General features: G+C 38.5%; 1 protein-coding gene and 1 long non-coding RNA gene across 3 annotated transcripts in view; one reads left to right on the top strand and one right to left on the bottom strand.

Moving 5' to 3' along the window:
• Neb (nebulin) overlaps window positions 1-13565 on the bottom strand; it is a 186206-nt gene that overhangs the window by 59304 nt on the left and 113337 nt on the right. For both annotated transcript variants that reach the window (XM_035446826.1, XM_035446827.1), the window contains 12 exons: window positions 9213-9416; window positions 8756-8860; window positions 5399-5503; window positions 4986-5297; window positions 4096-4200; window positions 3462-3560; window positions 3183-3284; window positions 2941-3048; window positions 2006-2317; window positions 1063-1167; window positions 847-951; window positions 429-533 (listed from right to left, as the gene is read on the bottom strand). In XM_035446826.1, the coding sequence (XP_035302717.1) occupies window positions 429-533; window positions 847-951; window positions 1063-1167; window positions 2006-2317; window positions 2941-3048; window positions 3183-3284; window positions 3462-3560; window positions 4096-4200; window positions 4986-5297; window positions 5399-5503; window positions 8756-8860; window positions 9213-9416 (1767 nt within the window). The remainder of the gene's footprint in view (window positions 1-428; window positions 534-846; window positions 952-1062; window positions 1168-2005; window positions 2318-2940; window positions 3049-3182; window positions 3285-3461; window positions 3561-4095; window positions 4201-4985; window positions 5298-5398; window positions 5504-8755; window positions 8861-9212; window positions 9417-13565) is intronic.
• On the top strand, window positions 2646-13368 carry LOC118239089. Its single transcript, XR_004770584.1, has 4 exons — window positions 2646-4947; window positions 7177-7434; window positions 12448-12537; window positions 13285-13368. It is a non-coding gene; the product is annotated as an uncharacterized LOC118239089 (long non-coding RNA).

Here is a 13565-nt window from a genome sequence, read left to right as displayed (position 1 = left end):
ATACAAATGGAAGCATTTTATAACAGTTAATTATATTTATACTTCTTGAAAAAAATGATGAGAAATTTGCACACAAGGAAAGACTCACCAAACATTCCACATAATACACCCTGCTCCTCTGAATTAGCTGAATTAAATTAGCAAGTGTAAGTCTTCCATTTGCTGGCTGGAACTGTGTGTAGAGGGTTGTTGAGGAGGGATGCATTTGCCTCCTTTTTTTTTTCTTTTGGTACCTTCTCCATCCTTTGTGCTGTGTCTCTAGAGCCCTGATAGCACTTGCTACACTATTATCTATTTATTTGTGTTACTATAAGCAATGAAGACAACTGGTCACCCTCCAAGTTCATCAGTTTACAAAACTAGTCAAGAATATAAATATTGACATGATCACAATTAGGAAATGAGTTACTACATAAAATAGGACTCACAGTACTATAGAGTTTCCCCATGTCTTTGGAGTGGGAGATGTATGGTGTGTCTGGAGAAAATATGTACTTGCCCTTTGCTTTATTAAATGTTTCTTTATATTTCACCTAGAAAAGAGAAAAGTAAAGCCTTTTGGTTAGTCTAAACACATATTTAAGATTTCTTAAGACATATAATAATCTACATTTATATATAAAATAACTAACCAATTAGCTGAATTTCAGTTCATTTTAGCTAACTGGATATTCTGATAAAGAATACAGATATCTAAAAGTTGATGAGGTATATACTATTGCCAAAGATAATCTTATAATTTATCCCTCTCTCAATTTTTAGTTTTCAATTATCCAGAATTAAAACAATCAATAATTCACTTAGCTTTTCAGTGCAAGCACTTTAACACATACAACATGAACTTACATCACTTTGATTGACTGAGTTAATCTTGGCTAAAACAATCTCTGGAGGGTCCTCTACACTTGTAAAGTTGGGGTAGTTGGCAAGCGCATCTTTCTTATATTTTATCTGAAATGAATAGAGACAATTAAGATAGTTCTGTCCCCACAGAGCGCCCATCCCTATGTGTCAGGTAAGAGAAGTAGGCATCAGGTTAAAAAGCCAACAGGCTCTGCATACCTGATTCACCATTTCCTGGTTCTTTGTAACCCTCACATGGTCCACAGAATCCAGAGGGATCCAGCCAATTCCTCGAAGCCACTCCAGGTCAGCTTTGTAGACATTCTGAAGGGAGAGGAGAGATAGAAGGGGCTGTTAGTGACACAGGATAACCACAAAGGTTTTCAGATAATCTTTTGGAAGATTAAGATGGATTTCTCTTTATCAGCTGTTGTCTTATTCATTCAGCCATGGCTTTGCCTGGCATTGTTTCTTGAGCCTGTGACTGCACAGGGCCCTGAGTTCAGTGCCTTAAGGAATGAGTATAAAGTGAAGTACAACTGGAGTTAAGAATAAGTTATTGCCAAAGAGGCTGCAGTTTTAGATAGACAGGGTATCTCACATTAGCTACCTGGACTTAAATGAAGGATTAGAGTATGGGAAGGCACCTTACCTAATCTGGACAAGGCTGTCTGTTCCCATTACTACCTTCTCTCCAACCCTAGCTCCTGGATTTGCCAGCCCTCCCTAGATAAAATGAAGAAGAATGACTGATTGGAGTAAAGTTGGGCACCAGTTGCATTGTAGCAACCAATGAGGCAGTCTTTCTTCCTATCTGGTAATGATGAAAAGACCTACATTGAGTTATATCTCTGCATCTGAGATAGGACTCCATACATGTTTTAGTCCTCCCTTGGAGAGTGCTCACTTCAGGCTTCAGGGTGAGGTGGCCTGTGTCATATTATCTTCACTTGAGGAGTAAGACATCCATGGAAGTAGGAAGACTTTCCCTCACTCTTTGTCTATGATCGTGGCTACTAAAATCTCAGCTCAGTTTCCAGCATTAACTCCTTTCTAAGAATAAACTAAATGCTTATGGTCCAAAATGTCAAAGACGGGATGGTGCCTATCATTCTCATAGTGTATAGCATAGTCGATATAACAAGAAATGACAGTTACTTACGTCACTCTGAAGGTCATAGGCAATTTTTGCTTGAATAACATCATTTTGGTCTGGATGGCATGTCCATTGGTGTAGGTAATGACGGTAATCGATATCACTGACAAGGTTCTGCCCTTCCTTGGCAGCCACAACTGACACCATGTCAGCAGGTATATTGATTTTGGCCTTGGACTTGTGGTAGTTTTCCTTGTAGAGTCTGTCATTCTGAATCTGACCTGCGTGCTCAAACCAAACCAGCTTGGGATCGTCTCTCATTGTGGGAACACCAACATAGTGACCTTTCTGCTTAACATGTTCAGCTTTGTATTTCAGCTGGGGAGAGAGGTAGAATACAGAACCCATCAGCTTTGATAAGCACACAGCACAAAGCAGGCTTGAGGAAGAACAAGAAACAGCAACAACTTCACACCCTAGCTTTTTGTTGGACACTTCTATTCTGACATAAATACCACTGAAATAAACAAATAGATAGTTTAGTCTTGTTACTGTTGCTTTTTCAGTTTCTTAGTTTACCAAGTAGAGGCTAGCCTTCATATAGAGTTGAAGTTGGCCTTGAACTCCTGATCCCCCTGCCTCCACCTCCTAAGTTCTGCAATTACAGGCTTGTGCAGTAAACACCTGGCTGAGATGGCCATTTTAAATAGGAAAAACCCCACATCCTTGTTCTCTAATTGTAGCAATTTCTTTATTTGGAAGCCTGCAGATTTTATAGAGGTCAGAAGATACAAGGAAAAACAAAACAGATAAACCCCAAACAAGCTCAAAACCCAAGTGAAAAGACCTCAAAGGGAGGGAGTATTTCAGCCTTCAGCAAGCACAGTCAGGCCTACCAAGCTGAGATGGAACATCCTCAAATTAACATCTGTATTTTACAACTGCGTCCCTTTCAGGCAAGTCTAGTTTCTGCAGGGTACTGTCACATTGGGATAAATTACCTCACTCTGAACATCACTGGAGTGATGGGCATGAACAAACGGCACAGCATCTGGTGGCAGAATGTAACCCGTGGCTTTCTGTTTCTCCCAGCCTTCCTTGTAGAGGTACTAAAAGACAAAGAACCACAATAGGGGTTAAATGAGAAGATCAGAAGAAGATGAGGTCATGTATGTAAATCTCTTACAGACCTATTATGGTTTGTCCATCTCCAAGCACTAGGCATTTGCAAAAAAATCCTTACCTGGTCTAGGATCCGGGCAGCTTCCTGAGCAGTGTGTAGCAGTGGGGTTTCTGTAAGGGTATACTTTGACTTGATGGCATTCCAATCTTTCCGATATTTAATCTAAAAGTGAGAAGCATCAGGGAAAATTACTGGAGGTTAAGAAATCTCTCTGTTGCCTAAGCATTGCTAATATCGATAATTTGGAGATGAAATTATAGTTCAATGATTGTAAGGGGCAGGAAAGTTTTGGCAACAGTCTTCGCATGGCTGTTTGATTTTACAACAGTGCATACTTACATCATCTCGGATCTCAGTACTTTGTTTGGCTGTCACATAATCCACTCTGTCATCCACAGGCGTAAAGTTGAGAGATTCTATTTTTGTGCGATATTTTTTCTATGAAGAAAAGAGAAATATGTCAGCCACAGTCCTTGAACATGTGAGCTGAGAGACACTAAATTAAGTGTCCTTCTTTGTTAGAGGAATACAGTACCATCACTGAATGGCATTTTCTTGGAAATTTAGCATTATATTTTTTTAAACAACCAAGTTGTTATATTACCTACAATTTTTCAATATTGGGGACAGGGCCTTATAGATTGTAAAGTAGAAAGATTGCTCACCTCCTAAAGTCTTATCATTACTTGTATCACAATATTCAATTTTTCCAGTTGAACAAACGTCCCCCAGTAGATTGAAATTGTTGACAAAAGAAATTTTCCACTTGTGGCTATCCCATGCATCAGTGAGTATGTTGGATGCTGGTAGAGTCCCAAAGTATGATAACAGTGCATTTTGGAAAATGTCTGGCTTCAATCTCAGCAATGAAAAATAGTTAAAATGTTGACCTAAGGTAATTGTATTTTGGCTCATGTCTTTTGCTCATTTTCTAAGGAAATGTGTACACTGTCTGGGCAAAGTCTTGGAGTACCTCACTGAAGATATCTGCAGCATGTTTGGCATGATTGACCGAGACAGAATCATTTGGCATCCACCCAATTCCACGCAACCATTCCAAGTCAGCTTTATAAACAGCCTGTGAAAAGAAGGCCAGAATTATTCCTGGAGCCTGTTGACCAGTGTGATGAGGAAACACAATGTAAACAGTGCCAAAGCCATGGGAGAGGTACTCAAGCATCCAGGCCAGGCAGTTACAGCTGGAGGGCATTTTTTCTATTTAATATGAATTTACCTCAACTCAGCTGCAGTTACAGTTGCCAAGTGGCAGTACCTGTATAGAGCTGTATGTTCAGAATTTCCAAGAGAAACAGGAAGTCTTAGACTTGCAAAAAATTTCTGATTTGAAATTTTTAAATTTCTGATTTAAGATCTCTTAAACAACCGTGTCAATTGAAAAAGTATCTGTGCCTAGATCCTGTGTATGAACTACCAATAGTTTATTTATACAAAACTTGATTGTTATCTAAATGCTATAGACAATAATTTTCCATAGTAATTCATCATCATCTCCTTCCTCTCTGCAGCAGGATCTAACTATGTAGCCTTTGCCCTGGCCTGGATCTCTCTAGGTATGGTGGCCTTAAATTTGTAGCAATCCTCTTGCCTCTGACTCCTAAGTGTTGGGATTATAGATGTGTACTACCATATACTTGTTTTCCCTGATTTCCCTAGCCCTTCCATCAAGACCTACACTCATTATACTGCCACTTATTTCTTCACATGAAGTTTAGAGTCTTCCTGGCTTTGCTGATCTGATACCATACTGAAAGTCCTAACTACTATCAAACTCTTAGCCATGTAAAGACATATAATTGTGACAAAGGTATGTAATGTCATGAACTTTCTGGGAGTCACACTCACATCGCTCTGCAGCTCGTAGGCTTTCTTGGCCTGGATCACATCGTTCTGATCTGGCATGCATGTCCACTCATGTAGGTAATTGCGATAATCAATGTCGCTGACCAGTGTCTGGCATTTTTTAGAATGCAGGATAGAAAGCATGTCCACGGGGCTTTGGAACTTGGTCTTCCATTTGGCCCACTGTAGCCTGTACTCCCGTTCATTCTGAATCTTGCCAGCGATGAGAGCCCACCGGATCTTGTTGTCATCCCTGGCTGTGAGGGTGCCCACGTAATGTCCCTTCTGCTTCTCGTGGTCAAGTTTGTATTTATACTGGATATAAAAAAGCAGAGCAGATGGGTCACAGTAGGCCCTCTGATGCATACAGAGAATTTGCTGGACAAAAACCCTGAAGGTATAAAAGGCCCACTTACATCACTAGCAATCTCCCTGGAGGCCTTGGCAGCCTGGATAGGGATGGCATCCAGCCGGACATCACAGCTCATCTTGACCTCATCCCACCCCTCACGGTAGAGTTTCTGAAGAGGAGAAAAGGTACAAGAGGTTAATTTTTTTTTTTAATGTATATCAGTATTCTGGAACATGAAGTAGCATTTAGAGTCAAAGATTTGGAGCCAATGGGACTTCTTTCTTGCTCACTCTAATCACAGCCTCCATTTGGTTGTCCAAGGCCTGTTTCAATTTCCCTTTCTTAGAGTCAGTGTATAGATAGCATTGGGACAAGGTAGATGCTAATAGGCTGTTATTAAGTCTCTTCAGCTCAACTTTGCTAGTTTTACAATGACAGATGTTTTACATTTTTGAGTTTTCCTCTTTCCAATATAGCTTTTTCACTCTTTTAGGCCTGATAGTGCATATTGTTCAAGAACATCAGAACTGATAAAGTATAGTTGGATGTGATAGCTGTCTTTTTATTGTTAAAAATAGTGAAACAAAGTAGTAATTTTCCCCCAAAGGGCTTTATTTTCTATTTGAAAGTCAGATGAATGGAGCTATCATAAATGATTACAACAAAGGACGGCTCAGAGCCATCACATGTTTCTTTGCTTTGCTAGAGGATGTTTTATGTCAAAAATGATGGCATTTGGCTAGTAAGTGCCTGAGACATGTATGTATCACATATATTTAAATGGCTACATCCTGTATTGACTATGGTAGACTCAGAAATAGCAGTAATTTAAACACATAATTTAAAAATCTCACCAATAAGCATAGGAACTCTGTGATAGTGTCATAACTATTGGTAGTGTCATAATTTTGGCATATCTAAAAATGAGTCCTTAGGTGAATTTTATACTTGTAACTATGGTTAATTGTTTGTTGAATTTTCATTTAAGATTATTTGTGTGTGAATTTGGGTGAGGTTATATATATATTTTAAACTTTGGATGGGCCTAGTTTAACAACTGACTTTCTTTCTATAGAAAGAAAAAAGTATGTTCCATATTTAAATATATTATTCTAGAGCATACTCATATAAACAAGTCACCATATTATTTTTAATCTTACTTTTGTCTTTAGTTTTTCTTATTATCACATAACATTTTTTATTCTTTTTGTTTGTTTTTATTTTTTTCAAGACGGGATTTCTATGTGTGTATCCCTGGTTGTCCTGGAAATCACTCTGTAGACCAGGCTGGCCTCCAACTCACAGAGCTCCAACTCACAGAGCTCCACCTGCCTCTGCCTTCTTTCTTATTTATGTGATCAAATAACATTTCTTTCAGTGAACTGAAACAAACAAACAAACAAACAAAAACCAGGGCACAAGATCCAAGTTTTCATCTAATAACTTTGACAATGTGGACAAATTCCCAAACTTGTAACACTTCCAACTTCCCTCTCTAACTAAAGAAGAAAAAAAAAGATCACTCTATTTCACCCATATAGCTAGAGTGCTGAATTTGCTTTGCTACCCATAAAAAATCATATACCACTATCCTGAAAAAGCCATCCTTTCTAAATGGTGGGAGCAGCTGTGAGTAGCAGACCTTTTCAGTTATAATAGCAGCAATATCACATGTAAAGAAAATGGACATTGTGGTTTGCGTCCCAAGGAAGTATTTGATTCTCTCTACAGTGTGAACCACTGTCATTAGTCTCTGAAGCTAATGCTTTTCCTTTAGCATAACTTTGAATGCTGTCCTAATTTCGCTATCATGATATTAACAATGGGTTCTGGTATTTTCAGAAGAGAAACTGATCATATAAAAACAAGCATATGAGACTCCCCCGAACTCTTCTGCCAAAACGACTATGAATAGAGTGGAAAAAAAACTTTGTTGTGGTGAAGGAATTCCCCAAGAGTGACCTACACTGTGACACTGATACTGGATCTCCAACTCTCAAGACACCCATGAGTGCCCCATAGTTGCACTGTCCTCCCAAGTTCCAGAAAATTCAGTCTGAGGTAGCTCACTGCAGCAGGACTGGCAGAGCTGAATACGTGGTAAGAAATCTTTGCTCAGCTGGCTTGTCCCCTCACAAAGATGAAAATAAATGTGAGGTTCCAAATTGGAAAGATTGCATTAGGCACCCTCCCTTTTGATGCTCATATTTATTCTACCCACAGGCAGTTTCTGGGACCTTGTGGCATCCATCTGTCATACCCCTCTCTTGAAATGTGTAGCTAACCACGTGACTGAATCCTGCTCACTAGCTGGTGGGCTCTTCGGGTCTCTTCTAGGTTTAGCACAGCTTCTGCAGAGAATTTTGCCTCTTTGGTTCCAGCTTCATCTTGTGTTCTTCCTCACTGGTTATCAATGAGAGGTTTACTGGCTCAGCCAGTTAAATGTTAAATGTGTGCCGTGCTTGGTCAGCCCCATTTTAGACCTGCCTTGAATTGGAAGCTTGCTGAGGGTGAACTGGGCTTTGATTTGAGAGGGATTTTGAATGTCATATCCAAATTATCTCCACTTACTCCTTTTTACTAGGATTTTATTAGAGAACAAGAATAACACATCTTGTCACATCTTTTAAGATATAATAAAGTGCACATGTTTTTTCCTCACCTGTTACTTTAGGTTTCTGGCATGGAGACTGTTATACCTGGACCCTTGTTTGCACCCTATCATTTGAATGTACAGCCGAATTTGATTTGTTAGCATTTTACATTTTTTTCCTGCTCAGCAGTTTTGGTTTGAGAAACTATCTGTAACAAGTTTTGGAGCCTATGCCAGCCTCCCTCTTATATTGGGCTCCCTAGCAGTCAGTTGCCTGTAATTCTGAAGGAATGCTATGAAATGATCAGGGGACCTTGGCACCAGATGGCAAAGCATTTAGTAAATCTCTTTTTTCTATGTGTTTTCTATATTTTTCCAGAGTCAATTTTTGTCATTTCTATTTTCTTAAGAAATTTCCCACAATCTGAATTTTGCAATTAACCCATATATTTTATTTTTAAGTATTTAATTATATTTATTATATGATATCACATACAACATATAATCATTATCATATTACTTAATTAAATATTATAAATTATAAAAACATAATTAATATTTCAAGTCTGAGTCTGTCATTACCTCCCTTTTGTAGCCTGTGCATTTCTTTATTCCTTTCTCTCCCTGTCCTTATTTCCCTCTCCCTTTTGTCCCATGGCTACTGGCTCACTAGCAACTGGCTTAGTTACTAGGCCTTGGGGCCAGGGATCTGCTCTTCTCCTCGCTGTTGGCCAAGTACTGGCAGCGAAGAGTCCTCTTCCCCTTGGCTTCACAGGTACTCCCTGGTCATGCAGAGAAATCAGCTGGGTAACTAAGTGTGATACTTACATTGCTCACATTAAGAGCATTAGCTCGAGCGAGGTTAATTTCAGGTGTGTCTGGCATTATATGGATGGAAGTCTTATCTTTGTCCCAAACTTCTCTGTATTTTGGCTATGGAAAGAACCAATAAACAAATAAATAACAGAAATCACTTGTTAGTCTTTTTGCTAGTTTCAGTGAACAACTTGTAACTATTTCTTTTGGGTCTGATCCAGAATCTTTTCATATTAAAGGTTTTTTAAAAATAATTTTTACATATAAGTTACTCAAATTTGATAAGAAAATCTTATTAGTACTTCTTATTAATATTTTAGGTTTTATAATAGCACAAACCAAAAACAATGCTGCTTACATTTTCCCTAAAAATAGATGGTCAAGTTAATTCATTATTTCATTAATTTTTCATTTATTATCATCTGTAGTTTGATTTAACTTTAATACATAAAAAACAACAGTGACTCACAATACTGATATTTTCAGCATTTGACTTAGCAAGGACAACTTCAGGTGTATCCACAATGCTTGTATACTTGAGCTTCACCACAGGGGTCCGATAGACACTGTCACACAGGATCTCCTGGGCATTTTTAACTCTCAGTACCTCAGGAGACCCTTCTGGCATCCAACCAATGCCACGAAGCCATTCCAAGTCAGCCTTGTAGATAGCCTGGGGGAGACGACACAGTTAGTAGATACGGCATTGTCTCTTTCTGATTGTGACAATAAAATAAGGGAGCCATTTTCTTTATGTTGTATTTTCTTTTTCATGAGCAATAATGTAAAAGAGCACTAGCCTGGCATAGTCCTCTCCGCCCCCATACACAGCAGGGTTTTGTCTCAGCGCTTCCTGTGCCGGAGTCGACACTGACGTGCCCATGTGTACATGCGGCGGAAGCAGCCCTCCACTTGGGCATATGCATGGATGACTCACGACTGACATCTAGCTAATCACCACACTAGCTAAGGTAGAGTTTTGAAGCAATAAAATGGCTCTCCACATAACCAGAATGACCCTTCAAAGTTCGCATTCAAATCTGGAACCACTGACTGCCCCTCATATAGCTCCTACAGGTCTCAAGATAAAGAACAAACGCTTCAGCATGGACTGGTACTAGTCGCCACCGTCCCTTCCAACCTCCCCTCCTACATTCCCTCTGTGTACTGCTCACACTGGCTGTCCTGTCCCTGAGTGTCTTCTGTGTGTCCTCTTCACCGTCATAAGCCTGCTAACTCAGAATGTCCTACTTCTCTTTACACAGTGGCACAGATGTCACTTTCCCAGCCGTTCCACTGGTTCTCTTTCATTAGAATGTAGTTCCGTATCACTGTCAACTCCCTCAAACCAAGAGCCACATCTTGCTTTTTCTTCCTATCCTTTGCGCTAATAAAATGCTGGGCACATGGCATATTTAATAAGTATTTTTAGAGGGATAATTAAGAATTCAAAAACCAACGGAACAATTTTTGGCATTAATTGAGTTTTCTTTATCTCAGATAGTCCTTCTCTTCCAACTGGGATCTGCCTTATTCTTGATTATCATACCACATATAAAAGATAAGCAGATAAAACTGTTCTATTGTTAAAACACCAGCAATTAATATAAAAAGCTATTGCTTAGAGATGATATTTTAATAACTAGTTATGGGACACAAATGTCAAGCTAAAATGGGAATAAGAGAATGAAAATATTAGAAAATCTCAAAAGAAAATCTTAAAATAAGTTAGCTTCAAAATTCACATTTCCCTGTTTCAGTTTTAAAGGGTGTGATTTAAATACATGTCTCAACATACTAATGCAGTTTATTCTAAAACTAGTCTGCATCTGCCACCAGGCAACCTAAGTCATTTATAGGCATACTACCTTTAATAATTCATTCAATATTTAATAAGTATCTTTTAAAGAATAAGGAAACTAAGTTCAGAAAATTAAAAGAAGACATCCATGCTACATAAGAAATACATAACCTTGGTCTGGAAAGATGGGGCTGTGGTTGAGAACACCGGCTGCTCACAACTGTGAGGACCCAGCTCACAACTGTGCGTTACGTCAATTCCACTGCCTCTGCAGGCACCAGGCACATACATGGTGTGCAGACATGCATGCAGGCAAAATACCCATACACATAAAATAATTTAAAAAGAAACACAACTTTATGGAATCCACCATTTTAGATAAACTGAATAAGCAAAGATAAATAAATCTAAAAAATGCCTTGGCTAAGATAAACGCCCTGATGCCAAGAACATTCCATTCTGGAAAATAGGTGAGCTTAGAGGATTTCTCTAAGCTTTGAAATTAATTCCAAGGAAGTCATCACTGTTGTTTGTAAATATACAGGTGAAGGGGCATGGATATTCTTACACTGAACAGACCATAAGTGTTAAATATCTCAGTAAATCTCCAGGAAAATTCTGGTAGCACCTTTTCAATGAAAATTAGAACTTCCTGAGAAAATCTAGCCATAGCAGAGTCAATCAAAAAAAAAAAAATCTGACAAAATAGTAAAGGGCTGTGCTTACATGGGGAGAGTTAGGCTTTCTAGAGTGCTGACAGGAGTCAGCATGCTAAGCTTGAAAGGCTTTCTTCCCAGAGACACTTACATCACTCTGTAGGTCATAGGCTTTCCTGGCTTGGATCACATCATTCTGGTCGGGAAAGCAAGACCACTGGTGCAGGTACTGCCGATAATCCACATTGCTTGCTAATGCCTGGCCCTCTTTGGCAGCATTGATGGAGACCATGTCCACTGGGATGGAGATCTTGGCCTTGTGGTCATTGTAGGCTTTTTTGTACAGCCTGTCGTTTTGCATCTTCAACACATTTGCTGCCCAAACCAGTTTTGGGTCTTCCTTGGCACTGGGGCATCCAATGTAATGGCCTTTCTGCTTCTCATAAGCAGTCTTGTACAGATACTGGGCAATATGGGCACAAGAAGGAAGATAAGGTTTTCCAAGCTTGCTTTTACTAAAGACAACATTTTCCATCGACCACAATCCCACCTCCCTTGGGTCACTTTTACTTTGGACACTAATTTTCTCTAAGTCAATGCCACAATTTTTTGTGCATTTTTTGCTACATCATTTTTTTTTTCTAAGAGTGTATGTCTGGAAACACTGTGGGCATCCTGAAGATAAGGCTTCCACCTGGACATCTTGCCACTCAAGCCTCATCAGCATTTCCCAGACTTCAGTCACTGTTACCTTCAGATGTTTTATCATAAACAACCATAACCTTGTACTTCCTATCATGTTAAAGGAAACTGATTGCTTAGAGTTATTTTGAAATTTTAAACTTATTTTTAAACTTAGTTTTAAATGTGTAACATTTAAGTACAGGATAATCAGCCCCTCTGTTACATTAAAGTGAATTTCAGTATTAAAAAAATACTTGTCCCTGTGCCACCTAAAATTATCTTAGGAACCACAAATAGTATGTGTATCACACTTTGGGTTAACATTTTCTATGTTCATTAACCCAGCAAAACTGTGTCCTTTGATGTTGAGAAGATTTGGGGGTGGGTAAGAGAAATTTTGTGCATAAATATAGGAATTATTATAGGTTAGGAATCTTCTCAAATCACTGTACAAGTTGTTCTGGATTTGGAATTTTAAAATAATGCAGTAAGAAAAATTACTGGTATTCTATCTACTCTAATATAATTTCTGAGTAGTTAAGTCAAACTCCCTATGTGTTTAGGAGTCAGTGTTTGTGGACAAGAAAGAGCTCTTACGTCACTGGCAATATCCCGAGAAGCTTTGGCATGCTGGATCCCAATGGCATCTGCACGTATGTCATAACCTGTCATCTTGACATCTTCCCAAGCCTTCTGATACTGTTTCTGTAAATGGGGATTGCAATGCCACAGTAAGTCTGAAGAGGGAGCTGCTGAGTCAACATTATGATCAAGACCAACTATTAGCAGTAGAGGGCAGTGACAATAAAATACTACATTACTGATTGCATAAAATGACCTGTTGCTAACACTTCCGAGGAACGCAAGTCTTTTCAAGATCTATAGGACAAACTAGTTTCACATTGAATTTGACTTCCAGCACATTTTCAATGGTTTGTAGTAAAGGAATCTCATACATATAAATGACAGAAATTGCAGAGACAGAAAGCCATATAAAAATCACAAAACTATACATTGGCTGGCTTTTAGAGAAAAAAACAATAACAGTTCACCAAAAAGTAAAACCAAGCATTATGACCCAAATACATTTAAGTTACATCTTGCTTTCTTTTTGAGAAACCATTGTCTAGTCCTTTCCAGCAAGGACATATATATCCACATTATAAAAAGCAGACAGAGACACATGAATTCCTAGTGTCTTAAAGACTAGAAATAAAAGGGCTGTGCTTTTTGCACAACCTTTGTTGAATATGCTAAGGAAAGGTGTGGTAGTCAGAGAGCACTCTGTGAAGCAAATATTTCAGCATCTTACATTGCTAATCTGGATGGCATTGAGTTTGGACTGCAGCATCACTGGCGTGTCAGCTGGCACATTGACGTTTGCCTTCTCTTTGTCCCAGGCATCACGATACAATGGCTGGAAAATATGAAGAGTAACAGTATGGCAGATTAGGAAGTCGCTTACCACATGAATATATACGTGTGTGTCTGTGAGTATTTATGTGTGTGTGTATAGTATTTTTATTTACAAATACCAAACAACTTCATAAATAATTTGTATATGATACAATATAAATTTAATATGGTAGCAAAAATTCTTGTCCAATTCTGCATCTAATTATCTTAATTATTAATTAATAATTATAATTATTAATTATCTTAATTATCTAATTAAGTCTAT

Source organism: Cricetulus griseus, chromosome 6, assembly GCF_003668045.3.
Source record: "Cricetulus griseus strain 17A/GY chromosome 6, alternate assembly CriGri-PICRH-1.0, whole genome shotgun sequence".
Classification (NCBI taxonomy): domain Eukaryota; kingdom Metazoa; phylum Chordata; class Mammalia; order Rodentia; family Cricetidae; genus Cricetulus; species Cricetulus griseus.
This window is presented reverse-complemented; position numbering and strand designations above follow the sequence as displayed.